This window comes from Hordeum vulgare, chromosome 1H (assembly GCF_904849725.1).
Source record: "Hordeum vulgare subsp. vulgare chromosome 1H, MorexV3_pseudomolecules_assembly, whole genome shotgun sequence".
NCBI lineage: Eukaryota > Viridiplantae > Streptophyta > Magnoliopsida > Poales > Poaceae > Hordeum > Hordeum vulgare.
The window spans coordinates 489,276,648-489,294,872 of NC_058518.1; the positions used below are offsets into that span (position 1 = coordinate 489,276,648).

The 18,225-nt window shown below is 47.4% G+C and overlaps 1 protein-coding gene across 2 annotated transcripts; it reads right to left on the reverse strand.

The window, feature by feature from the left end:
• Positions 1–13,999: 13,999 nt before the first annotated feature.
• On the reverse strand, positions 14,000–17,302 carry LOC123448677. 2 transcript variants are annotated; one of them, XM_045125656.1, is made up of 5 exons: positions 16,846–17,302; positions 15,354–16,532; positions 15,282–15,323; positions 15,057–15,163; positions 14,000–14,460 (listed from the first exon to the last, which is right to left on the reverse strand). In XM_045125656.1, the coding sequence occupies exons 1-5, from the start codon at positions 17,110–17,112 to the stop codon at positions 14,202–14,204; spliced, it is 1,854 nt and encodes a 617-aa protein (XP_044981591.1). In that variant the 5' UTR covers positions 17,113–17,302; the 3' UTR covers positions 14,000–14,201. The 2 variants fall into 2 exon arrangements, with proteins under 2 accessions (XP_044981591.1, XP_044981583.1); XM_045125648.1 differs by having other exon boundaries at positions 15,282–16,532; positions 16,846–17,301.
• Positions 17,303–18,225: the final 923 nt, after the last annotated feature.

Here is an 18,225-nt window from a genome sequence, read left to right on the forward strand (position 1 = left end):
TTTGGATCCGACGTTTAGGTCCCTTCAAAGTCTGACTGTCCCAATGCACCAGATCCATTTTAACAGCTCGAGTACGATCCGACAGTGATGGCCCGACTCCTGCTAAATGTGCTCGCTGCCATGCTGTGTTAGCAATCTCATTCACTGTCTCTTCTCTCAGCCATCTTGCTTCGAATCTTCTTTCACCTTTCGGTTGCATTGACAATGCATTAGCATAGTATTGTGTATCCAACACTAGTGGCCGATGGTCTGAGTGTGTGTGATGTTCATGCACAACTGCTGCATATGGGAATTTTTCTGCCCATGCTTCGTTACATAGAGCTCTGTCAAGCCGTTCCTTAATCACCCCCTGCTCCATGTAAATTGGTCTCCAATGTGCATTACTTCGTGGAGTACACATTCCTCCACGCAGTCTCTGAAGTTTTGCATACATTGTGATGGTCTTATATTTCCCCCTCCTTCTCACTTGCTATTAAGATCTCATTGAAATCTCCGATAATCATCCAATGTCCCTCCATATTACTATGTAATGTTCTCATATGATTCCATGATAGGTGTTTTAGATCCCAACTAGGTTCTCCGTAGAATCCAGTCAGACGCCATGCTACTTCATTGCCATCTTTGACAAGCCCATCAATAAAATTGGGTGATGAGAAGTTCAACACCACTTCATTTGCATTATTGTAGAAGAGTGCAAGTCCTCCCGCTCGTCCATCACTTTCTACTACATGCACGTGATCGAACCCGCGCTTAATCCTGACCTCATTTGCCTTTGCTTTATTCAGATGTGATTCACACAGAAAAACCACATCCGCTCTCACCCGCCCTTGCAACAACAAGAGCTCTCGAACCGCCGTGGACGAGAGCATTCCACGGCAGTTCCAGGCTAGGGTTTTCATTACTCCCGGCGGTCCTCCACCAGGGAGGCTGCCGATCCATTCTCAAACAATTGTGCCACCGCTTCACCATCAACACCCTTGAGCTTCTTCTTGTTTGCATTTTTCTATGGGGTCCCCATCGACGTAGATCTTCCATTTTCTCCTCCCACAAAGATGTCCACTTTATTTGTTGTATTACCCGCCGGCACCATGACTCCTCCAGCCACTTGTGGTATATCATCTTTGTTGCAGATGGCTGCCAAACCCGAGTCCGCTGCATACCTCTTCCCTAGCACATTGGTATCCATCGCCACAATCAGCTTTGACCTAGTTACATCCAATCCCAGGGTTCCATCATTCTCTATCATTGTGGTTTCCTCCCCCACTAGATCAGGAATCTTTGCGTTCATATATTCCCCAGGTTCATTCGAAGCTTGCCTATTATAAGTAGTATTGTACCTCCAATTTGCTGACTCATGCAAACCTTGTCCTCGTCCTCTTCCAAAAGAACCAACTCCAATATCCTCCTCATCCTCACGCCCTCTACCGTAGGTAGGATCAAATGGGCGATCATCTCTCCCTCGGCCTCCATTACTTCTACCTCCACGGCCACCTCCCCTACCTCTTCTCGGGGCCAGAATGAAGTTCCCCCATTCAAACTTACTTGTATCATGCTCACCCCTTCCACACTCCTCATACCAATGTCCCATAAGCCCGCAGGCATGGCAGAAAGTAGGAAGCTTCTCAAATTTCACCAAGTACTTCTCCATTGCACCCCCCCTTCGTGATGCCAACCACCCGGGTGATCTTCTTATTCACATCAAGCTTGACTCTCACCCGGATAAATTCACCCACAAAACCATTAAGTAGTGTGACTTGGACCTCTTGGACCTCCCCAATCCGCTGAGCCAAATTCCCCACAACTTTTTCACTTTTTAGCACGCCATCAGGTAGCTTATGAATTTGAGCCCACGTCTCAATCTTATCTAGTCTGACTTTCTCTGGGTTGGTAAACCCATCATATTCAGCCAAGATCAATGCATAACCTTTGAAGTCCCACGGACCCTGGTGTATCGCCTTATTCCAATCTCCAAGACAGTTGAACTGAATAGAGAACAAGTTTGCATCAATCCTTCTCCAAGTCACCTTAAGTGTTGGGTTCCATGCGGCCCTCATATCTGCAATCAGGGCACTATGACTGTAGGTTTTTGTTGTGAGCAAGCGCCCTAGGGCTAGCCACTTAGACTTAATTTCCTCTGCATCCAATTCTTCCTCCCAGATCAGATCATCAGCCTCATCCTCTTGCAGAGTTAATCTCTCCAGCAATTTTCTTGACAGTCCAATATCTCCATCTTGCCTTCCCAAGTTCTCCTGCGATCCCGCCATGATCAGGTAACCGGATCTGGGCAGACCGTAAAACCCTAAACCCTCGCTTTTGATCTCCTTCTCCTCGGGAGCTGTCACCCCGTGGGATCCCTGGTAACGAGAGGAGGGGGACTAGGGCAGAGGGAAGAGGGGACAGTAGGGCGTCGAAAAGAACGCCGACAGAAAACTCACGGCGGCGGCCCGTCGGAGGACTAGAGAACCCTAGTCGCGAGAGACTAGGGGAAGAAACTTTGGGAACTATGCTCACTTGAACCCGTTTATTCTTGGCATCTTTGTATTGCAGAATTTGCTGATTAGGACGACTAGGCTGTTACACAAGTGCCCAATCACCAGATTGTTAATGCAGAGCAATTATTTTGTCTACTGCAATGGTAATGGAGGTTGTTGTACCGGTCGAGTTGAACGTAAGTTGATCCATGTTAACACACACATGCATACACACACGCATCTAATTACTCAAGTCAAACTATAGCGCAATTATATTCCAATCTGTCCCTTCTTTAGAGCATCTCCAACAGCAGCGCAAAACAAGCGCCGCGCCCAAAAATATGCGTTTTTAGCGCGCGCGCGACGCGGCGGGATGCTCCAGCGGGCGCGCAAAAACCGTGCGCGCGCTAAAACAAGTTGGGCGCGCTGTCCATAGCCTTATCCCGCGCTGGTAATTTGGAGCGCACACTTCCACGCGCGACAGACTCGAGCGCGCGTGCGAACTCTCTCTCTTTCTTCCTCCTTCGCACCGCGCGCGCCGGCGCCAGCGCCCCTGCCACCATGGACGCGCAGACCGGCACCCCGCTCACCCTGCTGTACAGCCGCGAACCCCCCGCTGCCGCCGCCTCCGTCGAAAACCCTAGCGCGGCGAGCGTTGGCGCCGCCACCGCCGGAGCTCCGCCGACCGTTGGCCTCGCACGCAGCCTCTTCTTGCCGCCGCGGATGACCACGCCGACGGGTGGCGTCGCGCCGGCGTCGTCCCATGCCGCCGCCGTCCCGTCCCGTGCCGCCGCAGCGGGGTCGAAGAAAAGAAAAACATCCGAGAAGAAGAAGGCGGCGGACGGTTCTGGGAGCTCGAAGACGAAGAAGAAGCTTGTAGGGCGGCGGACCGGCGCGGCGTCTACCGAAGCTCCGGCGAGCTCACTCGTTGAGCCGGCTGCCGACGCGCACCACGTGTTCGACGAAATGCCCCCAAGGTGAAAAAAATTCCAAATTTTATTTTCTTGTTATTTTTTCAATGCATCATCATGTAGATAGCTTATATTTGCATTGCTCAAACACTTTGTAGTCTCAACGATGATGCATACATGTCAACTATGGGTGTTGGGTCCAACAATTCGCATTGGTCTCAAACCAATGACATCCATTTGGACGACCATGAGTTTGAGGTGGACGAGGAGGGTGAGGGCATTGTCGCGGCACCGAAAGGAAGAGCGGGCAATTACACCACCAACAATGACAAATTACTATGCAATACTTGGTTGCAAGTGTCGAGGGATCCATCCATTGGAGGTGATCAAAGTAGAGATGCTTATTGGGGGCGAATGAAAGAATACTTTGATGCTCAGAACGTGAGTGGAATTGACCGCTCCGAGAGATCACTTTGGTCCCGATGGTCGACAATCAACTCGGATTGTCAAAAGTGGGCGGCCGCACAAAAGGCAGTTGACAAGCTTAACCCAAGTGGCACAAATGAGGATGATAGAGTAAGTGGCATCTCATACATGTTCATCATACTTGTTTTTGGTGTCCGAAGTGCTAACTTGTTTTGTTTTTCTTGTAGTACACCATTTCACAAAACTTGTTCAAAGAAGAGACGAGGACAACCAAGAAGGGGAAGATCAAGAAAGGAAAGATCTGTACATTGCCTCATTGCTATGAAGTGTTGAAGGATGATGAGAAATGGAAGAAGCGTGAAGATTTGGATGATTTGCATTTGAGCAACAAACGCAAGCGAACAATTGAGTTGAATGATGATGAGGAGGAGGATGATGCATCAAGTGATTAGGGCAAGAGAAGCCCCACACCCAACTCGGTTTCATACTCGAAACCAAAACGACCGGATGGGTGCAAGAAGGACAAAACCGAAAAGAAGAAGAGGAAAGGAGATTATGAGCTCACAAATGTTATGGAAGCTATTGTGAAGGCAAGAAAAGAAGCCAACGAGGTGAGGAAAATGGCAAGGAACCAAGATGTCGCGGCCGAGGAGAGGAGGTTGGCGGCCGAGGAGAGGAGGGTAGCCGCCGAGGAGAGGAAAGTGGCATTGGAGGAGAGGAAGGTGGGCATGGAGGAGCGAGCTAAGTTGCTGGAATGGGAGAAGCACTTGTTCTTCTTGGACACATCTTTGTTCAATGATGCGCAAAAGGAATATGTCAACCTTGCCCGTGAGGAAGTCTTGATCCAAAAAAGAGCCTTGATCCGCGGCATGGGTGGCGGTGGCCTTGGCGGCATGGGTGGCGGTGGCAATTATGCCCTAGAGGCAATAATAAATATAGTTATTATTGTAATTCCTGTATCAAGATAATCGTTTATTATCCATGCTATAATTGTATTGAATGAAGACTCATTTACATGTGTGGATACATAGACAAAACACCGTCCCTAGCAAGCCTCTAGTTGGCTAGCCAGTTGATCAAAGATAGTCAGTGTCTTCTGATTATGAACAAGGTGTTGTTGCTTGATAACTGGATCACGTCATTAGGAGAATCACGTGATGGACTAGACCCAAACTAATAGACGTAGCATGTTGATCGTGTCATTTTGTTGCTACTGTTTTCTGCGTGTCAAGTATTTATTCCTATGACCATGAGATCATATAACTCACTGACACCGGAGGAATGCTTTGTGTGTATCAAACGTCGCAACGTAAATGGGTGACTATAAAGATGCTCTACAGGTATCTCCGAAGGTGTTAGTTGAGTTAGTATGGATCAAGACTGGGATTTGTCACTCCGTGTGACGGAGAGGTATCTCGGGGCCCACTCGGTAATACGACATCACACACAAGCCTTGCAAGCAATGCAACTTAGTGTAAGTTGCGGGATCTTGTATTACGGAACGAGTAAAGAGACTTGCCGGTAAACGAGATTGAAATAGGTATACGGATACTGACGATCGAATCTCGGGCAAGTAACATACCGAAGGACAAAGGGAATGACATACGGGATTATATGAATCCTTGGCACTGAGGTTCAAACGATAAGATCTTCGTAGAATATGTAGGATCCAATATGGGCATCCAGGTCCCGCTATTGGATATTGACCGAGGAGTCTCTCGGGTCATGTCTACATAGTTCTCGAACCCGCAGGGTCTGCACACTTAAGGTTCGACGTTGTTTTATGCGTATTTGAGTTATATGGTTGGTTACCGAATGTTGTTCGGAGTCCCGGATGAGATCACGGACGTCACGAGGGTTTCCGGAATAGTCCGAAAACGAAGATTGATATATAGGATGACCTCATTTGATTACCGGAAGGTTTTCGGAGTTACCGGGAATGTACCGGGAATGACGAATGGGTTCCGGGAGTTCACCGGGGGGGAACCCACCCCGGGGAAGCCCATAGGCCATAAGGGTGGGGCACCAGCCCTTAGTGGGCTGGTGGGACAGCCCAAAAGGGCCCTATGCGCCATAGAGATAAAAATCAAAGAGAAAGAAAAAAAAAGGAAGGTGGGAAGGAAGGGAAGGACTCCCACCCACCAAACCAAGTCCAACTCGGTTTGGGGGGGGAGCCTTCCCCCCTTGGCTCGGCCGACCCCCTTGGGGTTCCTTGAGCCCCAAGGCAAGGTCCCCTCCCTCCCACCTATATATACGGAGGTTTTAGGGCTGATTTGAGACGACTTTTCCACGGCAGCCCGACCACATACCTCCACGGTTTTTCCTCTAGATCGCGTTTCTGCGGAGCTCGGGCGGAGCCTTGCTGAGACAAGGTCATCACCAACCTCCGGAGCGCCGTCACGCTGCCGGAGAACTCTTCTACCTCTCCGTCTCTCTTGCTGGATCAAGAAGGCCGAGATCATCGTCGAGTTGTACGTGTGTTGAACGCGGAGGTGCCGTCCGTTCTGTACTAGATCGTGGGACTGATCGCGGGATTGTTCGCGGGGCGGATCGAGGGACGTGAGGACGTTCCACTACATCAACCGTGTTCACTAACGCTTCTGCTGTACGATCTACAAGGGTACGTAGATCACTCATCCCCTCTCGTAGATGGACATCACCATGATAGGTCTTCGTGCGCGTAGGAAAATTTTTGTTTCCCATGCGACGTTCCCCAACAGAAGGAACTCACGAAAGAGACAGTCACGGTTACACACACAGTTGGCAAGTTTTAATTAAGTTAACTTCAAGTTATCTAGAACCAGTGTTAAACAAAGCTTCCACGTTGCCACACAACCGCGGGCACGGCTTCCCGAAAGATTAAACCCTGCAGGGGTGCTCCAACTAGTCCATCATAAATTACCACAAGCCGCATAGAAATCCTCAATCACGAAGCTCACGATCTCGTCGGATTCCCTAGTGGAAAACCTCAACTCTGAGATTACCCAAAGCATCACCGGAATCCCGATGCACAAGATATCTCGTCAAAGGTAAAACTAATCCAGCAAGGCCGCCCGACGTGTCTACGATCCCGATAAGAGTCGCGTACCTCGTTCTCAGGACACGGCGGATGAGCTAGACGTCGGGATCGCTAAACCTCCGGGTGACCAGAGGGGCGCCGGACATCGCTCAGGTGGGGCCAACACTCATGAGGAGCACTGGCCCGGGGGTTGATTAAAATAGTCTGTGGGTGCCGGCGGGTCCCTATGCATTATTATTAGGTTATTAGGCAAATGTAGTACCAAAGTTGGGCCTTGACAGACCAGCTTTAATCTAAAACGAATTATCAAGGGGGTCCCCATAACAACCCCGATCGTGTTAGGAGCGCTCAATTATGGAACATAACACCGGTAGCCGGAAACTAAGGGGGCGAAGGTGGAACAAAACACCAGGCTAGAAAGGCCGAGCCTTCCACCTTTTACCAAGTATATAGGTGCATTAAATTAAATAGCATTTAATATGGTGATATAACAAGGAACCCATGCTTTTGCATGGAAGCATCTGCACCTACAACTAGCAACGCCAACACAGGGTTAAGCAAGCAGTAACATAGCCAATCAGTGGTTTGCTAGGTCGAACAGGTTGAGGGTTTTCATGGCATTGTTGAGAGGCTAATATTTAACATGTGGTAGGCAACGAGACATAAACGGTAGAAGCGGTAAAACTAGCATGGCAATGATAGTAATGGTATCTGGGGAAAAGTTCATCTTGCCTGAGATCCCGCTTGGAAGAAGAATGCCTCCGTGAAGCAGACGAACCGACGTAGTCGAACGGGTCCTCACATCCGACACGCTTGCGGAACTCTATCGAGACGGGGAAACTGGAAACAAGCATCAACACACGGAATTCACCACACGATGCACAACCAAATGATGCATGAGCAGCTGAATACATGCAAGTCACGGCATGACAAATCACACAATCACACACTACACATTAAGTGAAGTTCAATATGCACGAGTCGCATATAGACGAAACTCCACGTTAATTTATTAAGTTCTATCCCGATTAGATACACGACAATATTAATGTTGTCAAACATGCAAGAGGTGAAGCGGAAATTAAACTACCTATCTAGGCATTTTAAATGAGGTCGGAAGTGACATATAGCACCTCCAAAACGACCTCACATGTTAATTTACAATTCTGTCCAGATCTGAACTAATGCATTTAATTAGTTGTTAAACAGCAAAACAAATAGGTTCACGTGATTCTACACGTCATGGCAAGCAATCTACACATAAAGAACATCATCAACGGAGCTACGGATCAAAAGATACAAGCACCGCAAGATATGATGGCATGAATGCAATATGTGTGCAACGACGGTCGCGAGCACTTCAAAACAAACAAACAGCAAGAGAACATGAAACTACAAGAGATTCTAAGCAAGTTTCATGTAGGACACGATCAAATCGGAGCTACTGTTCAAAGACTACGAGCAAGACAAGAAATGACTACAATCTGCCAAAATCAGCCACATAGCATTTTCAACGCCTCACAACTTCGGCTACCCAACTCCGATATGCTCAAGCAAGGCATGGCACGGAAGAGGGCAGGAAGCACTACTACAAACAACTAACAACAACTAGCATGGAAGCAAGGAGCACTAGGAAAAGAAGACACAAAATGGCATCTCACGCACTATTTCAGACTTAGTGAAAATTACACCTCATGAAAGTGCAGTTTTCGATCTGAAGCAATATTGACAGCAGCAAAACCTATAGCTACAGGACTCCAAATGACATGAAACTTAACAGAATGCTAGAGAAACATAAGGGGTACAACTAATTCCATTGGACCAACCCCAAAAGAGCTACAGATCACAAGATGCATGCAAGACAAGACAACAACAAAATATAACAGATTCCAGACTTAGAAATATTTCAGCACGTCCAAAACAGCACTATTTCTAGCAACTTGAGAGCCAGCAAAACACACCTAAACATGTATTTCTATTGCAACTAAAAATACCAGGGCTAAACAAAACATCCAAGATCAACTCTCTAGTTGACAACTCCGTCAAACAACGCACGGAATAAATCCTACGAATTAAGCAAAAGGGCATCATGGCAAAATATCTCGCGAACTAACTTACTCGAAAGCTAAAACTAATTGCACAGAAAAATCTATGGGATTTTTCTACCCCGGAAACATATAAAATATGTGGGGTTTGCAACACAAAATAATGCCGCAAAAATATGCGGGAAAATAACCTATACACGGAAAAATAAACTACCCGCAATTCCTTACATGCAAAAATACAAATGACCGCTCTAAAATGCATGGAAAAATAGTCCCTAAAACATAGGCATTTCTAAAATGGCACACGGGCAATCCGGACTTGCACGAAAATAATTACGGGCACTAAGCTAATGGGACAGCACGGTAAACAAGGCATTTGGCATGTTAAACTACGTCAAATATATGTGCAAGTTGGATAATCGTCTTCTACTCGCAAAACTACGCGAAATCCATATAAAATACGCCTCGATCCGACTTACGGTTTAGAAACTACGGTCATTTTAAAATCTAGCAATGTTCTGAAAAAAATTAAATTCGCAGGAATCTAAAAAAAAAAGAAACGGGCCGAAACTGCTAGTGCGGGATAACTAAATCACACTCGAGCGCAACATAGGGTCTGGTGGGGAAACTCTCACCTCGGGCCATGGCCCGGATCTGCAGAGGGGAGCTGGGCCGAGCTACCTGGGCCTGGGGAGCGAAGGCCTGGGCGCTGGTGCTCTCTGGCCTGGGCCGGGGCGACGGAGGCTAGGCCTCGGGGCGCTGGGGCGCTGGCCAGCTGGCCTGGCTCGGGCTTCCTGGGCCGCGAGGTGGCTGCTGGGCCGCGAGGAGGCAGGCCCACGCGCAGTCAACCGCTCGCGAACGGGCGTCACCGCGTCTTCCTCCTCGATCTAGAGGAGACGACGGCGCTGAAGCTTCTACGGCGGCCGGCGGCAGGGCTTCCGGCGAGGGGGAAGCCGCCCCGGGAGCGCGGCGAGGCAGGACTGGCCGGAGGGGACCGGATCCGGGGGTTCCCGACCCGGATCTGGTGACAGGAGGCGACGGCAGTGCTCGGGTTGGGCGAGGCTCTGGCGGTGGCGCTGCGTTCCCACGGGACCGGCGGCGGAGGAAGACCGGCAGCGGGGCACGGGCAAGGCAGGAGGCGGCCGGGGACGGCGCGGTCGGCGGAGCTACGGCCGGCTGGACTCCGGCGAGGCAGCACGGGGAGGCTGACATGGGAGGACCTCGGGAGGAGGAGAGTCACGGGCATGGGAAGATCCGGTTCGTCGGATCTTGGATCTGACGGTCCAGACCGGATCTGGAGGAGGAGGAGGAGATAGTGGTGGGAGGAGAAAATGGCTCGGTTAGGGTTTCGGGAATTGCACGCTTTTCGAGGCAGGGTTAGGGGAGACCTAAAATGGAAGGGGAGGTGTGTTTAAATAGGAAAGGGGGGCTAGGTTAACCGGAATCGCGTTCCGGATCCAACCGCGGGGTCGGATTCGGACGATTCCGAATGCGGGTATGGGTACGCGGCCGTGTAGAGGGGATATCCGAAGACGAGAGGGAGAACGGGCGGCGCGGCAACGACTTAGAAAACAGCGACAGACGTCCGACGGTAGCCCGAATACGATGCCGCTACGTCCGACCGTTCGGGTACCAGACGGTCTCCGATCGCGACGAAATTCGACAGGCGGCCTAGCTATATCTAATCGCGACCGCGTGCCAAGTTTCACCTCGATCAGAGAAAGTTTTAAACGCGCTTTAAAAACAGGGTTTCGACGGTGCCGCGGGCGCGTGCGAGTGCGGTCGGGCTCAGAACGGACGACGACGCGAACCGGCAACTAACAACGGATGCAAGTTTTGAAAACTGGCGGCAACGGAGATGCCGATGCGATGCAGATGATGCGCATGATGCGATGATGATGCGGCAACTGAAAATACCCACACGACGAAAACGCAAAGAAAAGGGGAAGCTTCTGGAACGTCGGCATCGGGCTATCACAAATATGCCCTTATCCTCTTCCTCTCACCTGTGTTGCTCTCTCTCTCTCTCTCTCTCTCTCTCTCTCTCTCTCGTGTTCTTGAGATATCCCGGTCTTGATGTATCACGGGCTTTGTTAATATAGTTGGATCATATGGTGTTTGTCCCTTGCTTGTTCTGATGAATTGATTCTTTCCTTTAAGATCTCGTTATGTTGGATTGAATATTTTGGTTTGAGAACACTTGATGTATGTCTTGCATGCGGATACCCTAGTGACATTGGGGTATTCAAGTGATTCACTTAATATATGTTATGGCATCAACTTGCGGATTCCGATGATCTTGGGGATCTATGTATAGGGGTTGATTGCATGTTTTCTTACTATGTTCTCCGATAGAAATATTGGGGTGCTCCTATGTTGGATTGAACATGATAGATCTCAAATTTTTTGATGCGTGTCACATAATTTAGCCATGGATACTTGAGGTGATATTGGAATATCTTGGTGACATTAGGGTTGATTGATATGTATCATGCGTGTTATTCTAGTACGAACTATAGGGCTGTTTGTGACACTTATAGGAATAACTCAAAAGATTGGATTTGTGAACACTTGATGTATGTCTTGCATGTGGATACCCGTGGTGACAATGGGATATTCTATTGATTCACTTGATATATGTTATGGCGTCAACTTGCGGATTTCGGTGATCTTGGGGATCTATGCATAGGGGTTGATTGCACGTTTTCATACTATATTCTCCGATAGAAATCTTGGGGTATTATTTAAAGTTCTTTGTGTTGGATTGCATATGATGAATCCTAAATTGTTTGATGCATCTCATATAATTAACCCACGAATAGTTGAGGTGACATTGGAGTATCTATGTGACATTAGGGTTGATTGATATGTATCATAGGTGCCATTCTAGTACGAACTCTAGGGCTATTTGTGTCAGTTATAGGAATAGCTCCAAAGATTGATCGGAAAGAATAACTTTGAGGTGGTTCTACTACCTACAACAATCTCGTCTTATGTTCTCCGATACTTATGAACTTTGGAGTGATTTTTTGTTGCACATTGAGGGATGATCATATGATTCTACTATGTCAGCATTGTTGAGAGATTGCACTGGTGAAAATATGAATCCTAGGCCTTATTTCTAAGCATTTATACAACATTTTTATCGCTTCTTTCCACTTGCTACCTTGCTGTTTTTATATTTTCAGATTATAAAAACCTATATCTACTATCCATACTATACTTTGTATCACCCTCTCTTCGCCGAACTAGTGCACCTATACAATTTACCATTGTATTGGGTGAGTTGAGGACACAAGAGATTTCTTGTATTTGATTGCAGGGTTGTTTGAGAGAGACCATATTCATCCTACACCTCCCACGCATTGATAAGCCTTAGGTCATTCACTTCAAGGAAATTTGCTGTTGTCCCACAAAACTCCGCACTTAGAGGCCCAACAATGTCTACACAAATAAAGTTACATAGTAGACATCACCCTTTTGTATACACCTAGTATATTCCCTTTCAAGCTGCAGCTCCTCATGCGCAGCCCCAGCAAGGCGGCACCGCTCATCGCCTCCTCCTCCTCCTCCGCCCCTCCTCCGCCTCCCACATCCACACGATGGCCAGATCGCACGTGGCCCAATCAGATCCACGGAGGACCGATGCCTCGACGAAACCCCTCTCCCGCCCGCAGAGGAGCTCGGTCCGGGTGGGTGGGGATTAGGAGAATGACACCGTGGAGGTTGCGGTCTCGGTGGCGGTGGCGACGACGGCAAGGGGACGCTGATCTGCTCCAAGATTGGTAGGTGTGCGTCGTCCGCGAGCAAGCATGTGATCCTCCCTCCCGAATGGAAGCACGTCGTGGGCTGGGGATGGGCAGACCAGACGAGCCAAGTCGGTACGACACGACGGTTCCTCCCTCCTTCCCAATCCCAATCCCACTGCCCCACCAACACTAGTGTGCAAGTGTGGTCTCCCTCTCTCTCTATCTCTCACTCTCTCATCATCGTCCCCTGCAGGGTTTGTATTTTAGGTTTTTCCATAGAAAAAAGATAGAAAATACATAGAATCACTAGTAGAAAACAGGGCTTTGGTCCAGACGATGAAAGGGCTTTAATCCCGATTCTATTATGAACCGCCATCAATGGGTGCATCAGTCCCGGTTCGTGAGGCCAGGACGCCAGCCGGGCCAAGGTCCCGGTTCGTCTGGCCCCTTTGGTCCCGGTTCCAGACACGAACCAGGACCAATGGTCCTCGCTCCTGGCACAACACATTTAGTCCCGGTTGGTGGCTGGAACCGAAACTAAAGGTTAGTCTTCTGTCCTGGTTCTTGCCGCCAACCGGGACAAAAGAGATGACTATATATACCCTCGCCTCTGCCCACCCTCTCCTCTGTTTTTTACCGTAGAAGGTGGGAGGTGTGTGCTGCTCTGTTCTGTCTTCCTATGCACATGAAGTGTTCGATGAAATGACCGAGCCACACTTAAGCTTTCTCCTCTCCAAACTTTATTTTTCTCAAGATTTGTCTAGGTTTGTCTCTGTAAAGCTATGCCAATACACATAGCTTTTCTTGTTGATGAATCAGACTATGAAAAGCTATGCCAATACACATAGCTTTTCTTGTTGATGAATCAGACTATGAACCACGAAGCAACAAGGCATGGCTCCGAATGAGAACCATCATCTCTAAAACGAATCATCGCGGCATATTTAACAAATAAAACAAGCATTTGTAGCCGAAAATAACCTTTTTCAATTTGGGGTCAGTTCTTTTGACAGTTTAAAAAATAAGCCGCCTCCTTCCTAGCTTATCCTATAAGCCGCCTCCTTCCTAGCTTATCCTATAAGCCGCCTCTCTTATTTATTGAGGCTTCTAAACTAGTTATAGAATTACTAATTTAGAAGTCTCGTTGCTTATTTTTTAAGCTGAGGAGAGGCAGCTTATTTTTTAAGCCGTCCAAAAGAACTGGCCCTTGAAGTTTAATCCACTTCTTAGAGAAGAATGAGAAAGACCAATCCAACTTACCAATGTCAGATCTACAGTGAGTGGTAGTATATCCAGGTTGTGGGGCACAGAGATACATTTCAACAGACAGACAGACACGGATACATGTCAAAACTTCAGGAGAGTACATCACAGATACTAACGGTTAAAAAAAAGATCCTATAATCAGCACGTCAGCATACAAACTGTCCCCAGGTCTTTCCCTAAAATGAGCCCATAACAACTATATATACACAAGGCTCCAACTATATATACACAAGGCTCCGCCATGAGCGGCACTCTGCTCCCGTGGTGTCGCAGCCTGTTCTTAAGGCCCCAACCCATGCAATCACCAAGAAGACTCACCGTGAGGCCTTCTTCAGTCTTTTACTTTTACTGGCACCGTATTCCCTCTTTTTCTCTGACTTGTCCGCACTGGGTTGCTTGCTCTGCATCCATTTGGCATACTTAAACTCCTTGAATTTCCCGTGCTTCACCAGCCAACTTGTATAATCCACGCCATCTTCGCATTCGACATAATCCACCAAATCATCCCACTCGGAGGACTTGTTCTTTCCAAGATAGGACTCCAAAAAGGCTTTTCCGTCTACAGTTTTAGACCTGCCCAAATTGCAACAAGTCAGAGTACAAATCAAATTTAACTACAATTAGATTTCCTTTTGGGGCAGCATCTTGTCATCTCCTTGTGAAGCCACTTGGGGCTGCCCAGGAAGCAGTTGCAAGCAAGATTAGGAAACCAGCACGCAGTACTAAGAATTATCTTTTCAAAGTCACATGCAGGCCCAGGCCCACAAGTAAGAAACCAATAGCATATAATATGTTAAGGGATGCTTAGTTGTTTGCTGCCCTTCGTGATTTTGACAAACTTGTTTCTACTGAAGTTATGGCAAGCCACAACTTTCAAGATGGCAATTACAAACAAAAGATATGCTTGGATGGGTTGCACCAGATGCTATGCCTTTCCTTTGAACAAGATTTCCTTCCTAATTTTCTACTCATCAATTCGTAGTGAAGCATGCAACCCATTGAAAGGCATGCACAGTTTAAGCAATAGACTAGATGGTTACTATTGTAGCAAGCACGATTTACATTTGTTATAGTAAGCTAAAAAAACACGATGCGAAAGAACTGTTAGAGCTTAGAAGATTATCTTCTCCATTGTGTACCTCCAACAACTATATGGTTATAGAGGTTACCTGCTGCCCTCAGCACAATCAGACACCGCATCATCCTGAATACAACGTTTATGCAAGTTAGTGAACTGCAAAGCTATTGATGTAGAAGATTTTCTCCTGGCAGAACCCTGCATGCATGGTCATCGAATCAAACAAAGTGAAAAAATAAAGTAAAATAAAACAACATATAGATAGTTTCAGAGGAATCAGATCAAAACAGTATATAAGCAGCTAAAAGTGTAACACCTTCAAAGTAGCCTCTTGGTCAATGGAGGAGATTGCAGATGCCTCTTGGTCAATGGAGGAGATTGCAGAAGCCTCTTGGTCAATGGAGGAGATTGCAGAAGCCTCTTGGTCAATGGAGGAGATTGCAGACTCTTTTGAAGCAATAAGAAACTGAAATGTACTCAGACTTTTATCTTCATCAATCACAAGATTCATGGCCATCATGATCATGACAATGCAAGCTTTCCACAGAAAACCAAACCTCATTCTTAAACACAAGGCTAATAGGCTAGCAAAATGAAAAAGCATCAACACTGAGGCGTTTTCCTTGTCAACAGACTTCTCAGTCATACCAAATAAGTCATCTATGTTAAGTCCATTAGCTTCATATTGCCCAAGTAAGCTGATGGTTTTAGATATGCGAAGGAATATATGATTTTCATGGAGCCTGTCACCTGCAACCCTCATTTTCCTAATAAAGTGAAGAACCTCTAGAAAAGAGGAACTCATTAGCCTAAGTACAGCAGCAAGGTAGATCATCTCCTCTGATACTTTAGTATCCGATTCATCTGTGTCCTTCTGGTTAGCACAACCCAGGATATTTGACACGATTTTCTTCACAATAATAACAGCGTCCTGCCTCGATTGTTCAGGGAAGATATGCTGGTTCTCCTCAATGAAGCTCAGAAATATATCAAATGGACTCCTCTCTTTGACATGCAGGCTATCATCGCAGTGCGCCTTGCAGAACAAAAACAACCTATTGATCTGACAATGTAGCTTCTGATTAGTCCCATCTTGGATACAAGAGTTATGAAGTCTCATGGTGGCGAAGCGACCAAACAGGCTTTTCACCACATTAGTTCTGTCAAAAACACCCAATTCTGGCAAGTATATCAAATAAGCATGCATGGCATTCTCAAATACTTGCAAATGAAGGCCCAGATCCCCATTGCCAACGCATCTGGATGCAAGCAATACAAAATGAGCTTGTGCAATGACAGGCATAGAAAACAGGTAGCTCTTTCGGACTAGGGAAATGGCTGCGGCCAAGCCAAGTTCTGGAGTGCGCTGTGTCGCCTTCTCCGACCAAGAGACTGCACTAAAGAACTGCTCAAAGTCCGCCTCATCTTGCACCGATGAAATGAAATGGTGGGACATGAACTCCAGCCTGACAAGGTGCTCATACTTGCATGGTCCTTCCTGTCTGGCATCCTCGAGCATGGTGCAATTCCTCAGTTGGCTTATATCCACAAAATTATGAAGGCACACCTGCAAGAACCGGATGCCAAATCAATTTCTAAATCAGTGGTCTTGTAATTCTGCTTCTAACGATGGATTGCAATCTTTGAGCAACTCGTCCCTGGGCATTACGAATATGGTTAGTTTGCTACCATCGTTGGCAATGCCAAAAAAAGGCAACTTTATGTGAGATTGGCAAGATAACTCTGAAACCAACCAACTAGTGGCGAATAATTGGCACAATGCCAAAGATTGACATGCCATTTTTTTGTACCAAACTACTACATTTTTGGTGGACTGAAGCAACTAAGGATGCGTGCAGGGGTAAAATTGATCGGGTTACCTCGAGGGCGGGGGCCAAGGAGACGTCGGGGTCACGGGAGATGATGCTGTGGATGAAGGCGCGGAGCCGGGTGGCGCATCTGGCGGCCAGGTCGGGGTCGGTGTGATCCAGGCGACGCAGCAACTGGAAGCAGCAGCTGAGGAGCGGCGGGACGTCAGCGGTAGGAGCGGAGGGCAGCGAGGAGGACGCGGTGGGCTCGTACTCAGAGAGCTTCGCGAAGGCGACGAGCGCCAGCTGCCGGGTGCCCAGCTCATCGGCGGTGCGCATCGAGGGGGCGCGGGGGAGCAAAAACCAGTCGAGGTCAAGAGCGGTGGCCGAGGACCGTGGTGGCGGCGCGGTTAAAATCGCGGTCGAGGGCGCCGAGCAGCATCAGCCGTCGAGGTCGCGGGGGAAGGGCGGCGAGCGGCGGCGCACGCACGGAAGGGGATTGACTGCGAGTGGAGGGATCTCGGCTGCGTTTTTTTTTTTTTTCCTACAAGTAGAGTAGGAGTACTTATCTCGGTTGTTAATCTTTGGCCCTGTTTGGATACTCTAACTTAGCTAGAGGGTAGAGTTAGTTTCTAACCCATGACTAACCCTAAACTAACTCTAGCCAAAAAGGTGTTTGGATGATAGGGTTAGATTGACAATAGTTGTATTTGATGGAGAGAGGAAAGTGATTTTTTAGTGGGTCTCTTGAGAACTAGCTCCAATTAACACCTATTACCTAATGGATAAAGAGAGAAACATGATTTTTTAGTAGGCCCCATGAAAACTAGCTCCAATTAGCACCTCTTGGATGGGCTAGTTTTTTAGGGTGGGTTAGATACAACTAGCTCCAATCCAACCCTCATGTTTGGATACTTTAGAGCTATTTGAGCCCCAACTAGCTCAAACTAACTCTAGCCTATGAATCCAAACAGGGCCTTTGACTAGTAAGATTGTCTGAGAATAAATAATAGTGTTTCGAAACATGTGTACTACACAGTGTTTATGATATCATTTAAGATATATTTTAAGAAGTAAACATCAGCCAGAAATCACATTGCCACATAAGGCTGCTCATAGTGGGGAGTAACATATATTAGTATCATGCATATGTTACTATTGTATGATACTATCTTCATAATGCATAGTATCATAAACTAGTATCATAGGTGTTCTCATTTATTGACATGCATGACACATAGTAGCATAGCATTTAACATGATACGGTATCTATCTATGTTACTATAAGAGCAAGTACAATAAGGTACAGTCAGCAGGCTATAAGGATTAAAATACTATATTTTTGTTGAGTTGGATGAGAGAAGAGAAGAGAGAAAGAAAGCGGGCTCTTCGTGAAGAGTTAGCTCTAGCACGTGCTCCTAGGTGCTTTGTCAGAATGAAAGGTGCGCCATA